Genomic DNA, 25,504 nt, shown 5'->3' with positions numbered 1-25,504 from the left:
AGTGGGCTTTGGGACAGAAGTTACATACAGACATACATACACATATATACACGCACATATATTTCGGATGTGGCTAATACGGGAATCTGTTTTGCTGGACTATACATATTTGTAACAGTTTTTTGTTTTTCTTGTTTTCTCAATGGGTAGGGGTCAGGGGAGACAGGAGGCAGAGCATCTGGAACCGAAAATAAAATTAAAATGAATTTAAAAAAAAAGAAAGAAAGGCTAACCAGTTATATTTGAGTTAACGGAGAAACTGGAGTGCGCTAAGGATGTGCAAGGAGACAGACAGTCGAGAGCTTTTCAGTCATACAGACTTGTACTTGTTCTTGGTAACCACCCCCACAATATAGAGATTTATATTTAGTGCTCATAAGCTGAAGAGCTCTGTTGTCTTTCCTAAATAAAGATCACTTCCACTTTAATTCGTTATATTGCTCGAGACAGGAAGCTCTTAAGTGGTTTTTTACAAAATCATCATTAAGTGATATTCTCGTGCTATGAAATAACTCTACGCTTCCCATCTCTAAGACAAAGAAATGGAGTCTCAGAGAAAGGAGGTTATTCGCCTGAGGCCTTGCTCAACCCCAAATTCCATTGGCCAGTTCTACCACATCACCCTAGCTCTTGGGGAAATTTCCTCAGAGAAAGACAACACTAGCTTTTTTTTTTTTTTTGGAAGATTGAATCCTTCCCTCTGAAGCTCAGGGTTCTCAATTTTCTACTAGGTGGTGAATTAGGTACTTCTGAAGACAGTAACTCTTTTTAGAAGGCTGGGGTACGATTTTGTGAAGCAGCGAAGAGAGCGTGTCCAGCCTTGCTCTTGTTGGCCCTACCCAAAGGCTACTGACCAAAGACAGGTTGAGTCCTATCTCCCTAGCAATAAGATCCACACCGAACCAAATTAGCATTACGGCGAGGGGTCATGATTGTTGGGATTTTGTTTTTTGAAATGTCCGTCATCTCTACTAGTACGTTCATTTTTAAATTTGGACATAATACCCTTATCCTAAATCAGCCAGGAAAAACACAAGTCACGGGGTTCTGAGCTAAAAAAGAAGTCTCCAAGGCAGTCTTTACAAGAAATTAGGAGCTTGATCAAATGGAGACATTTTAGATTCTTGGTCTCTCCTTTCTATCATTATTTTTTAAATAATTCATAGTGAACCTTAAAGAAGCACTTCCAGAACCTTAGGCAATTGGGCTTGGCCTATTCAATTCAAATAAACGTACAATAAATTATAACTGATATTTACGCAGCACTTTAAGGCACACAAACAATTTATATTAATTGTACATTGGCACAACCGAGCCTCACAACAACCCTTTGAGGTAAGATGGGTTCTGTTTTGACTAGATCTCTGTGGTTTTACCAGCGTTGGGAGCTCCCTTTGAGGGACTTCTTTCTACCAATGTAGATGGGAAGTGGCCTGCGGAAATAAGAGGCTCAGCGACCTGCCCAGGGTAACACACCCGTGCATGTGTCTCCCACAGGACTTGAACCCACCAGGTCTCCCTAACTCCGCAAGTCCCAAGTCTAAAAGCACACCACTGACTCTCAGTAAAGGCAGTCATCACAAGCACCGCTGAGCCACTCTTATGAATGACGGAAACTGAAGTTCAGAGTGGTTGTGGCTTTCCCATGATCACCTCACACTGAATGAAAGGTGTCAGAAGCCAAATCTGAACCCAGTTCTTTCTCATGGGCAGGACACCATAGCAAATCCTGGTGATGCAAAGATGAAAGATATAATCCCATAATAACAAGGAGTTTATAATCTAGAACACTAAATTTGAAATTAGGAGTCCTGGACTTGACGCCAGTTATATAAAATCTCTCTGAACTTAAGTGTCCTCATCTTCAAAGGGGAGATAATACTTTTATGACCTTACCTCATAGGGTCATTTTAAGGAAAGCCTTGAAGTACTATGTAAATAGAAGCTATAACTGTGACTTAGCAAGGCAATGAGAGCTTCCCTCAAACATCTACAGGGGGAATATATTTGTCCTAGGCAGGCCCAGAAGCAGTGGGAAGCTTCCAGGGAGGCATATTTTTACTTAACAGAAGAAAGTCTCCCTGGAATATTTCCCTGATACCGGCTCCCCTTCCACCACCACCACCCTCCCCACCTAAGAAAAGTGATCTCTCCATATTTCAGACACCCAGATCCCTTTATTCTTAAATGCCCTATGTCACTTAGCACCATCTCCGCTTTATGTCACTATTTGTGGGCATATTTTATTTCCTCAAACAGATCGTTTGTTCCTTTGTTTTTTGTTTTTTTGTCTGTTCCTCTTTGTACCTGCCCAAGCATATGGCACAGTGCCTTGTACATCACCCATCGGATATCTCACTGGTGTCTTAAACAACATACAGCACTCGTTATTTTTCTTCCCAAACTCTTTTGAGCTTCCTTATTTCTGGGGCACCATAATCTTCTTAATTTTTAATTTTTTTTTTTTTGCCATAATCTTTCAACTCGCCTGGTTCACAACTCTGGAGTCCACCCTTGAGTCCTCACATTCACACATCCAAGCGGTTGTTAAGGTGTCCACAAAGCTATCTTATCTGTTATGTTATTATATGAAATATACTATATATAATTACATAATTATCCCTTCTCTGCACACAGCCATAGCCTCAGTTCAGCTCTCCTCAGGTCACCTCTTCCCTGGAAAATTACAATAGCTTCCTAATTAATATCCCTCCTCTCCATTGTATCCACTCCAAGGCTGCCACATGGTTTTCCTAAATCACCATTCTGACCATGTCACTCTCTTGCTCATTAATCTCCATTAGCTCCCTATTACCTCTAGGATCAATACAATTCCTCTATTTGGCTCTTAAAATCATTCACAACCTAGCTCCAACCTATCTTTGCAGGGTAATTACTCATTACTCTTTATGCACTCTATAGTCTGGCCACACTAGCTTTGTTAGCCTTCCATGTGTATGCTGTTTGTTCCTTCCTACTCCTGGCTACCCCCTAGGATCTTTTGTTTCCTTCGCAAGTCAGCACAAATACCCCCTTCTACACTAGCCCTTTAACAATGCCCCACCTACCAGCACCACCCCCTTCATTACCTTGTATTAAAAAAAAAAACTATGTATTTCTATGTGCATGCGTTGTCTCTCCCACAGAAAGTGATCTCCTTGAGGGAGGCCCTTGTACCCCCTGTGCTTGGCACCTGACACAGCAGGTGAATCCACGAATGTTAACAGAACATTTTCTCAACCTTGACTATCAATACTGAATTTATAAGGAAGAACCTTCTAGTATGTGAAGCTGACACAGTAGAATAGAGTAGGCAGTTGGGAAAAAAGAAAAGTGACTTCCCTGCAAATGGAAATGGCCAAGCAGAGGCTGAACGGCCATCTTATGGAAAATGCTTCTGAAAAGAAGGGAAACAGGATTACACAAACCCCTAAGGCCTCTTCCAAATGTAAGAGTCTCTGACTTAAGGAAACAGAAACACCCAATACCATATGGATCTGAAGTCAGCTTATCTGAGTTGGAGCTCTGAAAAATCATTTAATCTGAACCTGAGTTTCCCTCTTTTGTAAAATAATTATAATGCTGGTCTGTCTACTTACTTCATGGGACCATTGAGCATTCAGTGACAACAACTGAGCTTAAGAGGTTTTTAATCTGGGGACCATGACCTGTGTGTGTGTGTGTGTGTGTGTGTGTGTGTTTTGTGTATTTCAATATAACTGAATGGTTTCAATATAATTTTAATGTTTTAGTGTATTTCAATATAATTGGTTTCTTAATCTTACCTATTTTATTTTATACATTTAAAAACATTATGCTGATGTATAAGGTATATCAAATTGCTTGCCTTCTCAAGGAGGTGGGAGAGGAGGGAAAGAGTGAAGCAGATAATACGGAACTCACAATTTTTAAAAAATAAATATTAAAATTTTTTGTTTACATGTAATTGAGAAAAAATAAACTGAAAATTAAATGTAAAAACATTTAAAACAAAAGAATGAAAACATTATCCTGGGAAGGGGTTCATATGCCAGATTGCCCCAGGGGTCCGTGACACAAAAACGGCTAACAACTCCTGATTTAAATAATGGGCTTCTGATTGCTACTCAATCTGTCTAAGATTTAAGATGGTTTAAGACTTGTGTTTCCACTTACAAGCTTTTTTTCTTTTTTTCTCCCAAATGCATGGTTGGTGGTGGTAAATCAGGGGGAGAGAGAATTAGTATGGACAACTGGGTCAGAACTAACCTACAAATAACTGTTTTATTGGTACTTTTTTTTTTTTTAAGAAATAAGATTCTCTTTTCTACTGAGTATAGGCCCATCACAAGCACCAGCTTAGGAAAATAATAAAGCAAAAAGGCAGCTGAAGAGCTTCAGTTATCTTTCATTAGCAAAGGTGGCTATATTCAGAAAACGCAACTCCTCCAGCTAGCTGCCTTGGAAAATTGTGCAGTAAGTGAGTCTCATGATTTGGAGGCAACACGCTGTTTGCCCAAATGCCAGGCTTGGTTTCTAACCATCAACGTGTACGTAAAATGCAATCTTCAAACAAAAACAAAAGCCTTGAAGGAAGCCATTTTACACTGAGTACCCACCGGGAAGGATTACAATTATCAAACCCCATAATCAATCAAAAAAAGGAAGGCAGGGCCTAAGCAAAAGGAGAGATGAACACTCTGTTTCAAAAAGCCCAACAACCCAAAAGGAATTAGATCGCATTTAAGCTAATGGAGAAAGATCGAGCCAGGAAGACTAGATTCTACTTTTCATCTAGGAAACAAATCTAAACATACTGTGCCCCACAGAACATCTGGCACAGCTCAGTTAGTCCACAATGTTTATCATTTTCCATAATAAAAACGAGTACTCTGTAGGACTCACTCCCAATAGCTTCCCATGAGCTACTGTTTCAGCATTTTATCAGACTTGTGCGCCAGCAGGAAATGCTCACTTCACAGGACAGGCTTTCTCTCCCTAGGACTGCTCCAGATTAGCCCAACAAGAATGTCTCTAAACTAGGATAAGCGTTGTAAGCAGCACACACTGTAAGGAGGTAGGGGGTTTTTGGTTTTGGTTTGATTTTGTTAAGACACAGCAAAGCCTTCCACATTTCCTTTGCTTCTCTGCAGTTCCTAGTTAATTGAGAAGAGGTCAAACAGGACAGCTGCCCCGCACGAAACAAGACTGGGCCCCCTTACAAAGCTATTTCTCAGAGCTTATCATTCATTGGCTGTGCCTCTGACTGCTCAAATAACGGTGTCTGGCACGAATCCTGCAGCAGCTCACGGAAAGTAAGAGGAAGCCAGGTTAATTGAAACCTTCCTCGAATGTTCAAACAATCCGCATGAAAAAACAATACTGAACATCATCCCTCAGCGTGGACTGACTTCACCCCACTTTGGGGGCAGCACTGGCAGCTTTTTCCATTTGTAACTGCAACACTTAGGGCCTCAAGGCTTTTCAATTTCAATGAGAACTGGAGTTATAAAACTACCTATCCTTTTATGCATCCACCCCATCCATCTACACACACATATATGTATACTGGTACAGCCTGTGTATTTATAGATATTTATATTTTAAACTTTAATATCGAGTTATCCATATTCTGAGAAATACTTGTTTCATAAATTGGTCATCCCCACCACCCATGAAAAATAACTTTTAAAAAATATTTCAAGTTCAAGGAATTTGATACCAAAAAAATTCGCTTCTAGCATATGCACACAAGACATTGGGGCAGGGGAAGAATTCAACCATTTTGATAAAAAGTATTTTAATCCAACTCATTAATATAGCATTTTAATTCTTGCTTTGTGCAAAATGCTATTGATAATAATGATGATAATAATGTAGTAGCATTCATATAGTGCTTTAAGGCTTACAAAATATTTTATAAATACTATTGTTTGATCCACACAACAACCCTGGGAGGTAGGTGCTTTCACAGGTGAGGAAACAGGCAGAGGTTAAGTAACTTGCCAGGGTCCCACAGCCGCTGAGTGTCTGAGGTTGGATTTGAACTCAGGTCTTCCCAATCTTAGATCCAGGGACATATCCACTTATCACCTAGCTGCCTGTTTATCTCAAACAAAGGTTCTTAACCTTTTTTGGACCCTTTCTCGGAATAATGTTTTGTTGCCTACATTCACAATCTTCGAAGGAAATGTTAACTTTAAGTTATGGGTTAGCAAAAATAAAAATGTTCAAGTTTTTCCCATAAAAGTTCACAGACCCCCCCCCGAAATCCATACACAGATTCTTTGGGGGTCCATGGACCTCAGGTTAAGAACCCCTAATACAAAAGAACAAGAGCCCAGTCCCCACGCATCACCATAAATTATGCTATTGGGTTTCCCAAATTGGAGAATTTTCAGGAGTCAATAATATTTGGCACATCCCAGATGGGCCTTGCCCTGGGGATAAAAAAAAATACCTTCACGAACAGAGCGTTTATGATATCACTAGACCGCAGAACCAAGCTTATTCCAGAATGAATCATGAGACAGACACAATCCCCAGCAAACTCCTTCTGACAAACGTTAGGGATAAAAGTTACTTCTTTTGGCAGGATAGTGTGGTGGGGAGAGTGCTGAAATCTCTGCCATGTCTTGGGTAACCCTGAGCAGTCACTGTACCTCTGGAAGCCTCAGTTTCTCTATTTCAAAGCAGGGTACCCTCAAATCAGGGTAATTCTACTTGGATGAACCGCCTACCTCATGGAAGTGTTGGAAGGGTCCAATCAGCACAACCTAAACGGGAGTTGTTATTACAGAGCTCTTACTAAAATGATGAATAGGGAGGTAGGTCTTACCCTCATTTCTACCACCACTTCTGTTAAATCATACGGCATTTAAGAGGTCGCAGTTTGGGTCTTCCAACTTTGTCAATCTTCTCCAAGTTCAAAAACTAAACAATTTACTCCGGCAGAAAAAATATGCATGTGTAAAGCAATGTGACTTCCGTCGTTTCCATTCCATTACTCTAAAAACCATTTTGTAGTCATTTATTCTGTACCATAATTGAGAGAGTGGAACGATAGCATCATAGCTTATTTGCCAAAAATCTAATGGATTTTTTATTCATTTTAAATCACCCTGGCAAGAGTTAGGAGAGACCTGAAGAGGGTTATTGTTGTGTTCTGCTTTTTTTTTTTAATGCTCTCTTTCGAAAGAGACTGAAAGCCATGACACAGATTGTAGAGGTAGCAAATCCTACAAAGTATATGGCCTACGCTGCCACAGTGCCTGAAAGCACAATTCTTTGGGGGGTTATTTAATTTTGAAAAATTGTTCTTATTGGGACCCCCAAATGGGGGCTTGTGTGCCTGAATCCTCGGCAACAGTACAAAACTTGAGAGGTTAGAAGCTAACCGCCCTTGAAAACATCATCAAAATTGTTTCCCAGTGGGCCAAAAGTCTTGAAAAATACAGTTATTTAATCTGGTCAAGGGACCACAGAACTCATTCTGTATAAATTAGGTCATTGTCCATAAATATATATTTCACCACTGCTAATCCCACGGTTCCACCGGATTTTGTTTTTTTATGTACCAGGATGGTCTTTCCATCTACCAATGTATTTTGTAAGAGTTTAAGTAGAGGGCTTTCTTTATTCAATTGTCTATAAAATGCAGAGCTCAAAGGCAAGCAAAGGATACCCTCCTCCCACCCAAACTATTTCCTTTTCTCATTTTTCATGTTCAGACCTAATACACATATTAGAAGAGCGATGGCTTTCAATATTCACTTATGCCTACTGATTTATGATAGTTCAGTAAACCCGGCCAGTGTGATGGGGCAGAGTAAAGATTTAATTTAAAATGTCATTTTCACAATTAATTGAACATAAGTGTTAAAATAAGGGATATCAATTTGGTTCAGTGGATAGAGCATCAGGCCTGGAGTCAGATCCACCATCAGACAATTACTACATGTGTGACATCAGGCAAATTACATTCTCAGTTCTTCATCAGTAAATTGAGGACACACTGGAGAAGGAAATGGCAAATCACTCCAGTGGCTTTGCCAACAAAACCCCAAATGGGGTCGTGAAGAGTCAGACACAAATGAACAATAAAAACAATTTTTTCTTAAAGTCATACAACCCATTGACCATCGGCACTAAATTGATGGGTTTGCCTCATTCCCTAATATTTTTGTCTTTCCACATTCAAGTTCTCCTGAGAAAATTTATATTAAGGGTCCTTTAGCACGGCTGAATTCTTGATGCAAGGAAATATTCCAAGAAGTAATTAGGCCTGTGCCCATTTGTAAAAGCTCCTCATACCTTGCTCACATCAAAGAGAACACCTGCTTGTGAAACAAGAGACTCCACCGGATTTTATCCTAGAACAAGTGTTTGATATGAGACAACTTGAAGTCAGGAGAGGTGTAGTCTAGGCAGGCTATTTCAAAAACAGCCATGCTGACAAGACCCAGTGTATCATCCCGGGAGTGACACAGAGGTGTGCTATTTCTCAATTAACATTTATACAATTCATCTTTTTTATCTTTTAAAAGCCATTCTTACATTTTAATCAGCACATATTTTTGTCTTTTTATATGGCTTCTCCGGATGCCTCATCACATAGTGACTATGGATTCTCAAGTGAGCTAATATATCGAAGGTGCTTGGCATACCTTAAAGCACTATATTAATCTCAGCTATTATTTTCAAACACTACAGCCAGACAATTCCAAGTTTCGAATGGTCCTACCAAGTTCAAAGCTTTGCATACAGGCAACGGTGATGAATTACATCTCTGTTGTCCAAGGGCCAGCTAAGGGTGAGTTCAGAATTGATCATTGTCAGGTTGGTCACAGACCAGTTGATCGATGTTTTGGCCCCAGAAACTCTGTAAGACCATCTATTAAATGATAAAGGGGTTACAAGCTGTGCCAGACTGACACATCGATGAGGTTATATATCCTTGAAATACTAAAGGATACGGCCACCGATGTATGCTAAATACCACTAGACAAAACTCCTTTTCCCTCCAAAGTGAGAACCATAACAAGTTAACGTTACATAAATCAAGTCAGATGATTGCTAAACACAGAGTTTATATATAATATACCTCTTGGGAGCCTGATGTATTCTTAAACTCAGGAAGTATACAAAATGACTGGTTATCACTTAGTCCGGTCACATACAGCACAGTTCCCTACGGTATATAATTTAATTTAAATTCATCCAGTTTTAAATATCCTTGGCAATCACATATTCAAATCATTTTGCTTTGGAAGCCTATTAGCAGGCTAGATGGTATTGATGTAATATGGAATTTAATTGTACCTTCTAGATTTGGGAAGTAAGGGAGTTCTGCAACAGTTCTATAAGCCTAATTAGATAATGCAAAGTTAATTTTTTCTTCAAGTTTCAGTGCACCAGTTCTGGTACTCAGCGAACTGAATCAGGTTTCCCTATTGGCATGTTTAAATGCCTTCTCAGAAGCAATGCCTGAGAACAGTATAAAGGCTGGAAAACCCAGAAGCGACTCTATAAAGGAAGAGGAATTGGGAACATTTAATATTTTCAAATATTCAAGATGTCTAGTAAAAGAAACGAGAGCATTTTCCTCTTCAACAGGATTTAAGCTTTCAGTAGCTGCAGTTAAATGTTTCCCCATGTACCTTCAGGGGCACAGAGTTTTACTACAATTAATTTAGGTGCCTTATTCCCCTTTGAGGAGGGGGGAGGGGGAGAAAGGGATCACAACAATCTCATAGCAGAAAAATAAAATTTTGATTACTTAGTTAAGTGGAAAAGGTTGCCATTTTCTTTCTCCTTCTTAAGTAATGGGTCAAGTAACATTTAAGTTAAAAACTGCCTCGTATTTTCTAAAAAAAGATCTTTCCCCAACCTTAAATTTTAGGCTTTTACCAGGTCACAGAAACTCAAGTCACCAGGCGTCACATTGCAAGCTGAATGGCACATGAAAGAGATCTAATCCACACGGGAAACCAAAGATCACTACTACCTGTAATGTGCCAGGTGCCTCAGCTGATAATATTGCTCAGGCATGTAACTTACACAGGGAAACTTTTGAAAAATGATTAGTTCTTTTAAAACTACTTCCTAATAATTACAGCTTTCAAAAAAATCTTCAATAATCTTTTTTTTTTAAGCCTGTGAAACTGCTCATCAGCCTCCTTATCAGCTGAGATAGTTATTCTAGTTGATTAGATCAAGTGACAAGCAAGGGCTAATGAGGCTAAGGTGGTGGGTTGGGTACTATATGGGCCAGGTGCCTTTGGCACTGAGAAAACTCTAAAGCCATATGAGCTGCAGCTTTGAAAATGGTGGTGGCATTCCCTAGGCCCATAACAAACCCCACCCTCCTACCCATTTTAACACAGTTAGCACAAGAACAAAAGCTCAAATTGGGTCCTCCTTATTTTTTCCACATTTAATTAATTTTTAATTTATGGAATAAAACAAGCCTTTCCCTAATATAGTATGATAAAAAAAAATGACTGCACATGAAACTGCAAATCTATTATGTACAACTTGCTGTTCCTTTTAAATATATCATAGTTATCATGTAAATTTCTTTTTTTTCCTTCCCTCCCCACGTTAGAGATGGCTACCATTGGACACACTGGGTCCTTTTAAAAGAGGGAGGGAAATTATTACTATCGTAGCCAACGTTTACTCTTGTGTATGGCTATCAACTTCTCACTACATCTTTTTACACTCCCTTCCCTTCTAACCTCTCCTCCAAGAGACACTGAAATCCTTATCCACCAAAATCAAAGAAGTGGCAGAATGATGGGGAACAAAAAAAAATGCAGAACATAAGGGGATGGGAATTAGAATATTGCTTAAGGTCCGATGATAACTATTTCTAGAGGAGAATCAGAGATCGGGGGAGGAGAGGGGGAAGGAGAGTTTAAAGTCATTTTGTGACTTTTATGTGTTTCCTACACAAAGATAAAAGTTCACCTAGACTCTTGAGACTATTCCTTTCTTCCCTCTCCCCAAAAGGGAACGATACACCTAAATCTATACCTTTTGTTACTGTTTAATCGAATCCAACTATTCATGACCCCATTTGGGATTTTCTTGGCAAAGATTGGTCTGCCCTTTCCTTCTCCAGCTCATTTTACACATGAGGAAACTGAGGCAAATAAGGTTATGTGACTGAGGGTCACACAGCTACTAAGGAGTCTAAGGGCAGATGTGAACTCAAGTCCTCCAAACTCCAGGTTCTAAACTCCATCCACTGCATCACCTAGTTGCCCCGATCTACCCTTTTAATAACTTTAAATTCAGGTGGCACTTTTCGGATATATTCATTAGTTTTACTTACACAATCATAAAACCTCTTACAGTCATTTATTCAAGACCATATCTAGATGACTTGAAGTCTGTGTTCATGTTTTGAGAGTCCAAGAATATTTTTTTAAAAATATTTTTAATACTTTGATAAATGGCTTTCAATATAGTTGGTTTTCTTTGTAAGTCTATGCTTCTTTACTTTATTTATGCATTTTAAAATATTCTGCGATCTATAGGTTACAGACTGCAAAGGAGCTCATGATACCAAAAAAAAAAGACAAGTTGAAAACCTTTGATCTAGAACACCAGCATCAGCATCCCACTCCCCAATTTTACAGATAAGGCTAAAAGAAGTTAAGTGATTTGCACAAGGTAGTGACAGGATTTGAATCCAGGTCTTTTGATCAATTTCAATACTGAATTTCACTCTACTCCTCTGCTTCCCATATCACTCTTAGGTCAATCTTGGCGGGTTAACTATTGAGGATAAATTATTACATAATTATTGTATGTAAATTATTAAATAAATTACAATTATTGAAGTTAAATCAAAGGTTTGCTGGATACAGTATATGCTTAAAAGGCACTGTTTGCTGTCTATTTTTCATGATAAAACCTCAAGCAAATTAGAAATCAGAATTTTTTTTTAAATTTCTTTATTATGAATTTAATCAAACACAAACATTTGAAAGCATAAGTAACAAAAAAGAACTGCATATGAACCTATTCCATTATGTAATTTGTTTCTTTAGTTGTATATTAAATCTAACAAAGCAGTTAGCAAATTGCCCTGTTTGTGTCTCCTGAACTTTTATGAAAAAAAAATCTATTGATGCTGTTTAAAAAATCACTATCCCCACCCACTAACTCATTCCTTCCTCTGCACAGATCCCCTTCTTTGGAACAAATTAATGAGACAAAACCAAATCAATATCTGAATTATGTATGTCTCATTCACCTCTAGTCCTTGCTAAGCCTCCCAAATTTTTTTGAGTTATTTTTCCATGCTGCAGGTTACCAGGCTTCAGACCGCATTTTAACCCCAACACCACCACTATCCTGGGATTGTGCTCACCTGGCATGGTGACTTCTCACATTAGCCTGGTAATTTTTTTATTCATTTTGTTGCTGATTTTGAAGCCAGTTTTTGGTGGCTATTCCAATCTCTTTCCACTCACCTCTACCAGTCTTTTTTCAATTGTTCATGTATTGCCATGACATCACTTGCATCTTATTTATTTAAACCAAATTGTAGTCTAGGATAATGATGTTAGACTTCTTCCTAACCTTTAGTTTATTAGTAGATGAACAATATCAGGCAAGGTGGATAGTCACAGACCAATACAAAAGGGAGGCTCATGAACTGGTATCTATCCCTGGGTCACTATTTGGAAAATATATTTGTTAAGATGTACTTGGTTTCTGATAGAATGGGAAAATACGGTATTATGTAAATGGCAGAATTTGGAAGCTTTTAAGGAACGTGGAGATTCACTTCGATGTCCCCATACAACTGTCCACCCAGGCCAACTCACTATCAATTTCTCTGCACCTGGACCAGCAAACACTCTCCATGTTGGACCTCTAGGATCCATGTCTCCAGTCCCTGGAGAAATTAATACACTTATCTTTGCACTAAAGTAAGTATAAACTAGTCCTCTACCTCTGTGAGCTGGCCCTAAACATCAGCCTACGCTTTACCTTTATATCCCCCCCAGCTACCCACCAAGGTCATTTTCTGTCCATACGTGCAACATCCCATCACTTATCACCTGGTGCTGGGCATCATAATCAAATCAATAGTACTTCTGGAAAAAGCTTGGCAATTAACTGCCAGTCAATCACTCGAGCCTCTCTATGGCTCTCTAAAATCTAGAGATCTAGATCCTAGGCACTGATTTAAATATTCATTCTTTGTGGACAGGTGACTCCTTCACTTAGTTTCCCAGAAGCAACTGCAGGGTCTCAGTCACCAACCAACGCCCTGGGGGTTTTCCTTGTCAACTTCCTCACCAAGATGGTGGCCTATCGCTATCCTAGGATGTTCAAAGTCCACTTTCCTACGTCTACTCTCTGTCCATTAGAATGTAAGCTCTTACGGCACAGGTGTCTCCTTTTATACTCATATTCCCAACGTTCAGCACAATGCCTGGCAAACAGAGGTTAATTTATGCAATTTTATTAATTTAACAAGTTTTTTGAGTAAAATATATCGGACATCTATTATGAGCCCACAGTTATTTTAAATATTGTCTGATTATTTGACAGAACACAAATGCAAGTAAATGGAATTTTCCAGTGAAAAGTACAAATTTAAAAAACCAGATGAGAGGAGGTTTGTTGAAAAATAGACAAGAGCATGAAACCTGGTGTCAGCAGTTAACCTGGGCTTGCATGCTCTGTCTTTGGCATTTATCTGGGCAACTCTGATCAAGTCACTTAATTTCTATGAACCTCAATTTCTTTATCTGTAAAATAGTGATATGGCCTGTATTACCCTACCTCAGAGGGCGGCTATGAGAATCAAATGGGATAATGCATATATTCCTAGTGTTAGTGGCTTAAATCACTTGACAAATCCATCTTTAATGTACCTTCTAGTATTGATTTGATGATTTCTATATTCAAGAGTTGGGGGAAGAAAATAGTTATGACACAAGTTAATGCAATTCCCTCATTCTACATTAAAATGCATACCTATGTGCCTGGAGCTGTGCTACTGGGGATATAAAAGAAGCATGATTCCTCTCTCTTTTTGGTTCAAGGCAAATAAAAACCATGAGAAAACTTCTGTGTACACGTACATACACACACACACACACACACACACACATCCAGGAATTCAGAATAATCATGAAAGATGAGTAATCAGCTGAGCCTTGAAGAATGTCAACTGATGGATAAGAGTAGGAAGGCAAGAAGAGTATGAGCCAAGGTCAAGATCTGAGTGAGTATGAGCTATGGAGAAGGGGAGAGGGGAAGATGATGAAAAAGGTTGGCTTGACTGAAAGTGGCTAAGTCTGAAGCTAGATGGTCTTTAGTGGTAAACTGGGGAATTCAGACTTTAATGGAAAAGGTACAGGTTGAAGGTTCTTAAGCAAGCTAGGGACAATATTTTAGGGAGATTATTCTGGCACCGGTGAACAGTGATAGTTTAGAGTGGAAGAGTTAAGAGGCAGGACTACCATAGTAATGAAAGCAAGAGATAACAAGGGTAGGAATTAGATGGTAGTTAACAACAGATTGTAATGGAAGAAACAAATCTAAGACATTCAGAAGAGAAGAACCTATAGATCCCTAGCCACACATATACAGAAGGGACATTAGAGTGTGCATCCAAAAAACTGCCAATATTTCAGGCCTGGAGAACTAGAAGGAGAGTGGTGATAATTCAGGCACTGGGAAAAGATACAGCCCCGATTTCTACACTGCACCAGCAACAGCTCTGCCACCAAGAAGTCTTAACGCAGTTTCCATTTCAAACAAAATGTCAGGGTCAAGGTCAGAGTTTTTCAGGTTACAACTGAACATTATCCAACAAAGGATTTTTTTTTTTGAAAATCTGAACTTTACTAGCACTACTGAGAGTTGATCCATCTCTAATGAGAAAGAGTACCATGTATTCCTTTCAAACCTGTTATTAGCTCTCTTATCACATAAATGATCTTGAACTCAGGGTATTTACTGAATAAGCTGCACGATATCTGACCCTACATACTTTTAGTTGCTAGAAAGGAGCCTCGACTGCAAATGGAAGGAAACATCAGTTAGCACTGTAACTTCACTGCTACTCAATTTATAATGGCAGAACTGCTGAAGTCGAAGGTCTGTCAACATTTCCATTATAAACTTCTATTTTCAGCGTCTTATAACTCAACCATAATAATTCACTCTGGGCTAAAGCCGGTGTCAGCCTGGGAAGGACTTTTATTTATTTAATAATTCTAAGTGAATTTTTCACACTCGTAAAACTGCCAGATGTGTAGCCTTGGCAGCTGTTGTCCTCTACACATCCAGAGGACACAGGCATACAACTCAAAGTTCACTTTCAGGAATTCATCACAGGGATTCTTGAGAGAATGTATCAGGCATAATGTAAGATCAGTTGAAATCCCAAATCTGACTTACTACCTGTCTCACTATAGGCAAGTCACTGTCTGAGTCGGTTTCCTCATTTGTAAAGTGAAGATAAAATCTCTAACACCTACTTCAACTAACTGGCTTTTGTGAGGCTCAAATTAGAAAATATACAGAGGTTAATAGACTGAGCTGTAACAGACTTTAGAGGTCATTTGAAAGAAACATATTATAGTGGGAAAAGCAGTGGATTTAAACCCCACGGGTGCTACTTGCTACCTGCACAACCATGGGAACACTTGCCTCTCTACACTTCAGTTCCTCCATCTATAACATTATGGGATTGGACTACATACAACTTTTTAAGGTCACTTGCACCTATAAGGCTATGATCCTGTTATCTACTTCAATTCCCTCCCTCCTCTAAGGAAACTGAACCCAGGGACAGAGAGGCTAAGTGACATTCACACTCATAGGGTGGCAAGGATGGAATTTGAATTCAAATCCTGTCTCCAAGCCCAGTGCTAAGCACTTTGAAAAGTTTAAAGCATTATTTAAATTCAATTATTTTGCCATCCTATCCTTGGCACTGCTACAGCCATAATGGCTAGTTAGCTTTTATAAATGATAGTAACCAACTTTCTTTGGGGAAAAGGGAAAATACATTTGTTTCTTCACTCAAGATGCCATGACTCCCCACAATTGAAGTGCTTGCATCTGCAGTTCACAGTAACTGAATGGACAGCTAATTGAAGGGTTTTAGCTTTTCAGACAATTTTTTTTAATCTTCATGATATTTTGAAGGCTTAATGAGCTGGTGTCTTTGGCGAAATGCAGAAATTACACCTTGAATGGAAGGATCAGTCTTATTGGGTAAGGTGTGTCATTGATTAAGAGGCGGAGTCATTCTACTTAAACAGTTATTAGCGTCACCATAAATCAGCACTTAAAAGGTTATACTAATCCTTAATAAGGTGACTTTTCAAAAGAGCTTAGGAACCAGAGCTGAATTTATACCACCTCTGGAAAGACCAGGATTGAAAGTGGTTCAGAAAGTATGCTGTATCCGCCTTGCCCACTCAACTTCTATTACAAAGCTCATTACAGATTCAGGTTGGCCAAGGGTCAAATCATGTCAGGAAGCTAGTATAATAGAAAGCAAACAGGATTTGGAGTAAGGACCTGGGTTCAAACCCAAGCTTGGGCAAGGCACTTCACCAACTGTCAGTCACAATTCCCTCATTTGTAAAATTTTTTTAACAATTGGACTGAATGAGCTCCAGGGTCCAACCCTAAGTTTTCTGACCATCCCTAAATAAGTTCCACATATTGACACATGGCAACCCCATCATACTATTTCAATTACTACCCCATTAGACTGTAAGCTCCTTGAGGGCAGGAACTATATTCTGAGGTTTTTTTGGGGGGGGGGTATCTCCAGCACTTAGCACAGTGACCAGCACACAGTAACCCTTAATAAATGTTTACTGATTGACCAATGGGTCTATGCAGAACGAACGCTGCTTTGGCTAAGAAGGCAGCAGGCAAACAGCTTATAAAATTATGCCCTTCAGAAATGAAGGCAGATTCTAGGGCTTGTTTTTTGGGGAACAGCTAGTAAATGTGGGTTTTGGTTCCTTGTTATGCTTTCCCCCTAAAACATTATAAAGGGATTCCACTGCAGTCTTTTAAGAATTCCTACCAAAAGGACATTAACTTTGCCTTCATGTCTTAAGCCTTAGTGGCAGGAAGAGGCAAACGAATGTTCTATTTTTTATTTATTTAAATTTAAAATCCGTATCTTATTTCCTGACTCCTCACCTTAGAAGATACATCTATCATCTTTTTACGGCAGACTGTCTATCATCATGACCCAATTTCCCTTTAAAGATAAAATTCTGGAAGTCAACAGAAGATCTAATACAAGTGTCATAATACATTTTTTAAAAATATGGCACCCTCTGCCTCTCCTAATCACTTTCCTCCGGTTAAGGTCCTCTTTCCAGAAACACTCCCACAGTGCCAATCCTCAATTTACTCAGGCCGAGAAGCCCCTGAGGCTCTGGGAGAGGGGAGGGGTTTTGCAAAGGGTAATCGAGGGTTACTGCAAGGGGCAGCTGGTTTTTGGATGGGGACAAGGGCTTGAATTCCCTATTCTTGGCCATATGGCCCAGCCTGGCCACGCATTTTCAAAGGCATCAAACTAACTACGCTATCAGGTCAGCAGATTAGGTGACCTGAACCATCCAAAGGGGCTAGCTGGGCTGCAGGGGTCAGAATGGCCTGCTCCAGCATAATGCATCAGGCACGTGCTATAAACTTTCCCACTAGATGCACGGACCAGCGGGAAGAGCAGCTCCCTCCCAAGCAGAGCACCGATTTCTGTAACTAATGTTTCAAGGTGTCTGACTAAACCCTCAAAAGCAAGCGAGTGTTAAAGCTAACGCTCTCGCCTTCAGCCGGGCAGACAAATGTGTCACCAGGACACGACAGCAGCTCAGCTCCACTCCTAGTCAGTGCTGGGAGTTAGATGAAAATCGGACGGACCCGGGTCTATCAAGTCAACAAGCATCGACAAGGTGCCTACTGTGTGGCACTCACTGAGCTAGGTGCAGGGGATACGAAGAGAAAGGTCCCTGCCCTCAAGGAGCTCCCAATCGAAATGGGAAGAAAACATGCACACAACAACAAACAAGATACGCCTCCAGTAAATTAGCCTCAAGGCAGCCCTGGAGGACGGGGTCGCGTTTTCACCCCCCACAGGCAGCCAGTCCGGTCCCTTCCCTTTGCAAACCCAAGCTGGCTCACCCCGGGAGCAAAGACCCACAGCTGCCCTGACCTAGGGTGGAGAGCGAGGAGGGAGGTTGGGGCCAAGGCTGCAAGCGCCCAGGAGAAGCTCCCCCTCCCGCCATCCCCAGGACCGCTGTCCCGCCCTCCTCAAAGGATAAGGGGGAGAGAAAGAGAGGGAGGAAAAGGCCTGTCCGGACAGCCCATCCCTTTTCTCCCGGGCGGGGAGTGCTGGGTCTGGGGTACGAAGGGCGCCGGGGCTGTAAGAGCCGGATACTGCACGGCCAGCAGCAGCGACAACCCTGCCTCCTCCTCCTCCCCCCCTCCCCGGAGCGCGCGCGCAGCGGGGGGCGCCGGGCTCCGAACGTGAGCCCGGGAATCTGGGAAGCGGGACGCGACGGCCAGCTAGGGGCTCGGCCCACGCACCCCGGCGGCGGCAGCATCTCCCCGTCGTCTCAGGCCTGCAAACGCCGCCGCCGCAGGCCGCAGCCTGGACCAGCCTCCTGTTCGCGCCGGGGCCGGGACGGCGCGGGAGAGGGTGCTGGGTGCCGGGAGTGCAGCTGCAGCTGCCAACGCCGACCGCCTCTTTACCCTGCCCGCCCCCCCCCCCCAGCTAAGCTGCCCCGGCGGGCGCTACCCCTGCAGCAGCAGCAGCGCCCCGTGTCATTAGAGAAATCCGGGGGCGGGGAAGAGCGGGGAGGTTGGGGGGGCAAGGGGGGCGGGGCAGGGACAAGAGGAGGAGGCGATGCTTGCACACCGTCTGGGTGTGCTCCGAGGGAGGGGTGTCACGGGGGGCTTGGGCACCCCCGGAGCTGCCCACCCCCGCCTCCACGGCTGCAGCAGTAGCACCACCTGCGGAGCTGCGGCGGACAACCACCCACTTTCCCAGATCCTCTCCAAGACCCCCCCCCAAGCCGCCTCCCCCTCCTCCCGCTATACGCAGCTAACCCCCGCACAAGTTGCAGGTCCCACCCCGCCGCGGGTCACTCACCCTCATCCCGTTCAGCGGGCTCTGGCCGTCAGGCCGGGGGGATAGAGATGACCAAAGCACCACCAGCCCCAGAAAGCTTCCCACTACCAGCAAACTGCGTAAGATGAACCCGATCTTCAGCCTCATCTTCCTCCGGCGGCAGCAGCAGCAGCAGCGGGAGACACACCAGCCCCAGCGCAGCCGCCGCCGCCACCACCACCACGGCTTTTTCCCTCCCTCCTCCTTCCACCCCCCTCTCCCTCCTCCAGCCCTGCTCCTCGGGCTGCACTCCTCCTCCTCCTCCCTCCCCCTCCCTCCTCCCCTGCTACCGCTGCCGCCCGCCCCGCTCACTCCCTGCCTGCCCTTGGCAGCTCCCAGATCCGGAACTCCCCTATGCTCTCCACCTTCCTCCCTTAACTCTTTTTCCGCCTGCCGCCCCCTCCCAGTAGCCCGCCCGCCGCCGCCGCCGCTACAGCTGCCTCCCGGGGCTTTGGGCACCAACTCCTCTACTAGCTTCTGGCTCTCCGGGTTCTTCTCTTACGCCGCTCCAGCCCCCACAAACGCGAGTCTCGGGGCTCTGCGCGGACGCGCCCCCTCCAACCTCCTTCCCGAGCCGTGCCAAGCTCTGCCCACCCTCGATCCTCCGCTGCGCAGAGCCGACCCCTTCTCCTAGCCAGCAGGCGGGCTCCCCGACCTCATGCACCCAACTCTCCCGGGCCCTCTCAGCTCCCCACCCCAACTCCTCTTCCCTCGGCGTCTGGTTATGACACAGTCTTAGCCCCGCGCCTTTGAGTTTCTCAGCTACACAAAACTTCCCCCCTCCCTACTCCGCTTCTTAGGATTATTAATAACTTCTTCAGGGAGAAGCCGCTGGTTTTCGGTTCTCCTGTTTTAACATTGAGGGCTAGCCCACTCTGGGCTATGACCTTCCCTACAGTAACCCCGCGCCCCAAAACCCCGGTAGGGAAGACCTGAAACCAGGAAGTCTAGAGCAACTGCGGCGGCAGCAGCTCCACGTGGCTGATTTATAGCCCCGAGGATTTTTTCTTATTGATTGTTCTCGCTTTTTCACCCGGCTCCTTAAGGAGGTGGATTTGTAACTGAAAGGCCCAGGTGAGTTGTGCAAATATGAGACTGCCTGTGCCGGCTGGAGAGGCTCAATTGTAAAACCTGGTATTTCACTTTTTCATGAGTGAGATGGAAGCGAGTCTATGTTTCCACCATCCTCCTTTCCTTTTATGTCACGTTCTCACTCTGCAAATAAAGGCAATATTGAAACAGAGAGAGTCTGGGAACTTGACTCCGTTTTTAGACGGAGAAATGATTTTTTAACCTCTCTTTTGCAGTCGTTCCCCCCTCCCCCCCGCAGTGATTAGCCATCCCCAGCCCCGATTCCACATTTTCTTTTTTCCATTTGCTTGTTGAAAGGCTTAGGAGACCAGATCTGTAGAGTGGGGGCTATGCCTTTATGTGTTCCATTACAGGGCTTCAGTAAATATTACACCAAGTGTCTCCACCCTAAGGAAATATTCTTTCTCCTCCTTTCCGCTCAAGCTGTCATTTTTATTATACCAGGAAGTGTGCAAACAGCCCTGTCCCATATTTAGCGAAACAATACTGCAGGAACTTAAAAAAAAAAAAAAAAGACCCGAAGACAATTCTGGTAGACCCGTTTTCTGTTTATATTTATTTTGAGTTGAATGAAATTTCCTTTTATTTTTTTAACTTACATCTTAAGGCTTGAGGCAATGGTGAAAGTATTTGGGGGTATTTAGGAAAGTATTTGTCAGTTCATTTAGAGGAATGGTGTTACACAAGTGATGAGAGAAAACATTCTTTTATATCAAAGTTTTAATAGAGATGCTGATACATTTTTACGTTGTTAGCGAGTGAGAAGTCACCTTTTACTAGGCTTGCTGCAGACTGAGCTCATAGTAAAAACCGAAAGATGTGGCAATGTCTTACAGATTGTTCAGATTAATTTGCAATAGCAAATAAGATTGTGGGAGGATCCCTCTGCATTTTCGGCATTTCGGGGATGTCTGAAGAAAATAGCATCACAAATCTATGGAGTTCTTACTTTTAGAGGTAATGGAATTTTTAAAGGCCTCGTTGCCCTTGGCTCTAACAGTGATTAATCCAAATGCAAACCAGAGTTGTGCCACTCGCAACATTTGCTATTAGCTGTCCAGGTTTCTGTCCCTATCTCTAAAAAATCACCTGCTCAACGGTGAATGTCATTCAAGTTTCCGTTTATGGTGACTATATTCCTTCGGTGGAGATTTCGGATAAATATCGTCTTGGAGATGTTAAGAAATTCGAACCTGGTACCACTTAGAACTGAGCTGAGATACAATACCAACTGTCAGACAAATCGACTTTGGTTACTGTGAACTCAAGGTGCATTTGAACCAGTGACCCATAAATTAAAGGCTTACATATCCCATTACCAATCCTCTGAATCATTTAATCCCCTCCCCTTGGAGGATTTAGAGAAAGCATATCTGGAAAGTATCTGCAGTACAAATTTTTTTTAAAGAACCACTACTATCTTGAAATAAAGCAACATTAAGAAAGGTATAAGTACTGTGCTATAAGATTATTCATTTTATTAAGCATTTGCTGAATATCTCAAAGGGGTAGATGGTGCAGTGGATTAGAGTGCTTGGAGTCAGGAAGACCTGAGTTTAAATCCAGCCTCAGTAGCCGTGTGACCCTTGGACAAGTCACTTAACCCTGTTTGCCTCAGTTTCCTCATCTGTCAAATGAGACGGAGAAAGAAATGGCAAACCACTCTGGCATCTTTGCCAAGAAAACCCCAAATGGGGTCGAAGAGAGTCGGACACGACTGAACATCAAGGATGTCCCAACAGTCTTAGTGAGGTTCGTAGATTTAATACTTTAATAATGACTTAAATGATGCCTTTAATAATATTGGCTGTCTCACAGGCATCTCAAACTCAATGTGACCAAAACAACTCATTGTCCCCCCCAACCCTCCTCTCTTCTGAGATCCCCTGTTGCAGCTGAAGTAACTGCTCTCCTTCATCTGGAGTCACAACGTTGGGCTCTTCTTAACTGCTCCTTCAGAATTCCTGGCTCTCATGTCCAATGGGGTGCCCAGTACTGTTTGGCCATCCAAGAAGTGGAGGGCCCGTCTTAGCTCTGTCACTGCTTGTATGACATTACGTGAGTCACTCAACCTGGGCCTTAGCGCCCTCCTCTGTGAAATGAGGGAGGTGGACTAGGTGACCTTGAAGGTCTCTTTCGTTTTCAGATCTACAATCCTATGAACACCTCCCTCATTTGTACCCTTCCTCCAACACTAAGTACTAAGCTAGCTCAGGCCCTCATTGCCTCTCCTTGCCTGGACTGTGGCAACAGTTTCCTAATTGGTCTTCCTATTTCCAGTCTCTAGGTCATCTCCTACATGGCTAGCAAAGTGATACCCCTTAACCACAGTTCTGATCCCAGCACCACCCCCCTCAAGAATCTCTAGTGACTTATGAAAAATGCAAACTCCCCTATTTGGCATTTAAAGCCCTTCACACTGGCTCTGGCCCACCCTGCCAGGTTGGTTACACATTTCAGCCCTTCATACATTCTACAGTGCAGCCAAATTCATCTACATGTTCTCTATCTGTCCCTGTCTCTCATTTCTGTCTGAGAATCTCCCCTCCTTCAAAGCTTAGTTCAGGTGCCATGCCCTCCCTGGGGCCTTTCCTGATCTTTCAGCTGCTAGTGCCTCTCCCTCCGAATTGCTTTGTATGTATTTTGTGTAAACTTAGCTGTGTACATACATATTGCTTCCCAGAATCAAACAGGCGGGGCGTTTAATTTTTGTCTTTGTATCCGCAGTTCCTGGTAGGTGCTTAATCAATGCCTGTTGATTGATTGGTTGATCTTCTGTACAGAGTCATCTTTTTTCTTAGGGTACGTATATCTTAATTTAAACAAAGCCAGTACTTGGACCTGAACAAATGACAGATTACTTGATAGCTAGTATTTATAAGAGCAACTAGGTGGCAAAATGCATAGAGGGCCGGGCATGGGATCAGGAAGACTCTTCTTCCCAAGTTGAGATCCGCCCTCAGGCACTGCCTGGCTGTGTGACCCTGGGCAAGTCACTTAACCCGATTTGCCTCGGTTTCCTCATCTGTAAAATGTCGTGGAGAAGGGAATGGCAAAGCACTCTCTAGTATTTTTGACAAGAAAACCCCCAGTGGGATCGTGGAGAGTGAGACACGACTGAAATGACTGACTAGCAACAGCATGTATGTAGTGCCTCTTGCAAAGCACTTTGCACCTCTCTCTCTTTTAGTCCTCACCACAACCCTTCGAGGTAAGTGATATCATCATCATCATCATCATCATCATCATCCCCATTTTGTACAGTTGAGGAAACTGAAGTAAACAGAGGGTTAAGTGACTCTGCTAGGGTCACACGGCTAATAAGTGTCTGGGGCAGGATTCAAACTCAGGTCTTCCTGACTCCAAGTCCAGTGCTCTATCCACTAGCTGTTTCCCACATTGGTGTGTATCACAATCTACCCATGACCTCTCATCCTCCATAGCTTCCCTTAAGTCTCCCACAGGGAGTCTGCCCAACGTGATGGGGTCCTTGGTATTTTCACAGCCCATAGGTACCAGTCAGTGCCGTGGATGGGCCTTCTGTCTCTTATTCTATGTTTCTGCTTCACGGCTGCTGCACCTCTCTATCTATAAGGAACCCCTCTTCAATTCATTGTTTGTTCTGAACGACTGTGTCAGTGACAGGGCACCATTGTTTTATGCCTCACTTCGTATTAATAATCAGAGGCTCATGGAGCAAAGTTATTATGTTGTTGTGTTAGGGAATCTTTTATGATTTTAGTGTGTGAATTAGAGACTCCTTTTAAGAGAAGAGCCTCAAATAAGGAGGAGATATCAACCAAATAAAATAGATGGTGTAGTGCATAGAGTGCTGGGCCTGGAGTCAGGAAATCTGAGTTCAAATCTGCCTTCAGATGCTTACTAGCTGTGTGACCCTGAGCAAGTCACTTAACCTCTATTTGCCTCGGCTCCTCACTTGTGAAATGGGGACACACTGAAGAAAGAAATGTCCAGTACCTTTGCCAGGAAAATCCCACAGACAATAAATAGTCCATGGGGTGATGAAGAGTCAGACATGACTGAAGAGCAACAAAATACAGTGAGATTTTATTTTCTTTGAGCCTTTCAATCAGTTCTGTAACTGTAGACAAATGACATGCTATAGAATATCCTTTGTGGAAGCTTTCCTTTCCTCTTATTTTCATATTTTATTACATTAGTAGTTATCATTTACGTACTGCTTTAAGATTCACAAAGTGTTTTGCAGATATTCAATTCATTTATTAAGATATTGTGTGACCCTGGACCAGTCACTTACTCTCACTAAGCCTCAGTATGAAGAGCTGGAAGTTCCAACTCTAACCCTTTCAGTTCTAAATCTATGATCCTAAGTTTCTACCATGTGTCAGACCTCAGGTTAGGCTCAGGAAATTAAAATTTTTTTTAACAGTCCCTGCCCTCAAGGAACTTATGTTCTGCAGAAAAATGTATATATTGAAAATAAAATGCAAATCATATAGAAAATAATTTCCTTTGGGATAGGATACTAGCCTCTGAGGTTCAGGTAGGCCTCCTATAGGAGGGGGCACTTCAGCTCAGCTTCGAAGGAAGCAATGGGTTCTACGAGGCAGAGGTGAGGAAGACAGCCTGAGATGTAATGTCATGTATGGAATAAAGCCAGTGGGCCAGGTTAGCAAGCATTTAGAGTATGTGACATGAACCTAGAAAGGTAGGTTGGAGTGAGATTGTGTAAGGCTTTAACGGACAAACAATGGGTTTATAGTTGGTCCTAGAGACAATAGGGAAACGCTGGAGCTTCTTGAGTAGGAGAGGCCAGTGGTCAGTTCTGGACTTAAGGAGCGTCAATTTCATGGCTGTCCAGAGGGTGAATTGGAGACAGAAGAGATGAGATGGGGAAAGAACAGTTAGGAGGCCCTTACAGTAATCCAGGCAAGAGGTGATGAGGCTCTGAACGATGGTAGTTGCTGTATACATGAAAAAAAGGGACGGTTCTGTGGGACCTTGTGGAGGTGTGCTAGATAAGTCTTGGCATCTGATTGGATGTGAAGTAGAGAGGGTGATCTAGGAATGAAAAATGACTGAATGTTCAAACCTGGGTTTGAGCTGGAAGAAGGGTTGTGCTTTCAGCAGAAAAAGGAAAGTTTGGAAGATACGGCGGGGGGGTTAAGGGAAAAACAAAATGAGTTAAATTTTAGACGCACTAACTTTAAGGCAGCTAGGTTACCTGGTAGATAGAGTGCTGGACTTGAAGTCAGGAAAGCCCGCCTCAGA

General features: G+C 42.5%; 1 protein-coding gene across 2 annotated transcripts in view; it reads right to left on the bottom strand.

The window, feature by feature from the left end:
• Nucleotides 1-19,348, bottom strand: part of GALNT7 (polypeptide N-acetylgalactosaminyltransferase 7) — a 210,518-nt gene extending 191,170 nt beyond the window's left edge. The window contains exon 1 of one of the 2 annotated variants that reach the window (XM_036765346.1): nt 19,142-19,348. In XM_036765346.1, the coding sequence (XP_036621241.1) occupies nt 19,142-19,267 (126 nt within the window). In that variant the 5' untranslated portion in view covers nt 19,268-19,348. The remainder of the gene's footprint in view (nt 1-19,141) is intronic. The other variant, XM_036765345.1, reaches the window with a different exon arrangement.
• Nucleotides 19,349-25,504: the final 6,156 nt, after the last annotated feature.

Source organism: Trichosurus vulpecula, chromosome 6, assembly GCF_011100635.1.
Source record: "Trichosurus vulpecula isolate mTriVul1 chromosome 6, mTriVul1.pri, whole genome shotgun sequence".
NCBI lineage: Eukaryota > Metazoa > Chordata > Mammalia > Diprotodontia > Phalangeridae > Trichosurus > Trichosurus vulpecula.
This window is presented reverse-complemented; position numbering and strand designations above follow the sequence as displayed.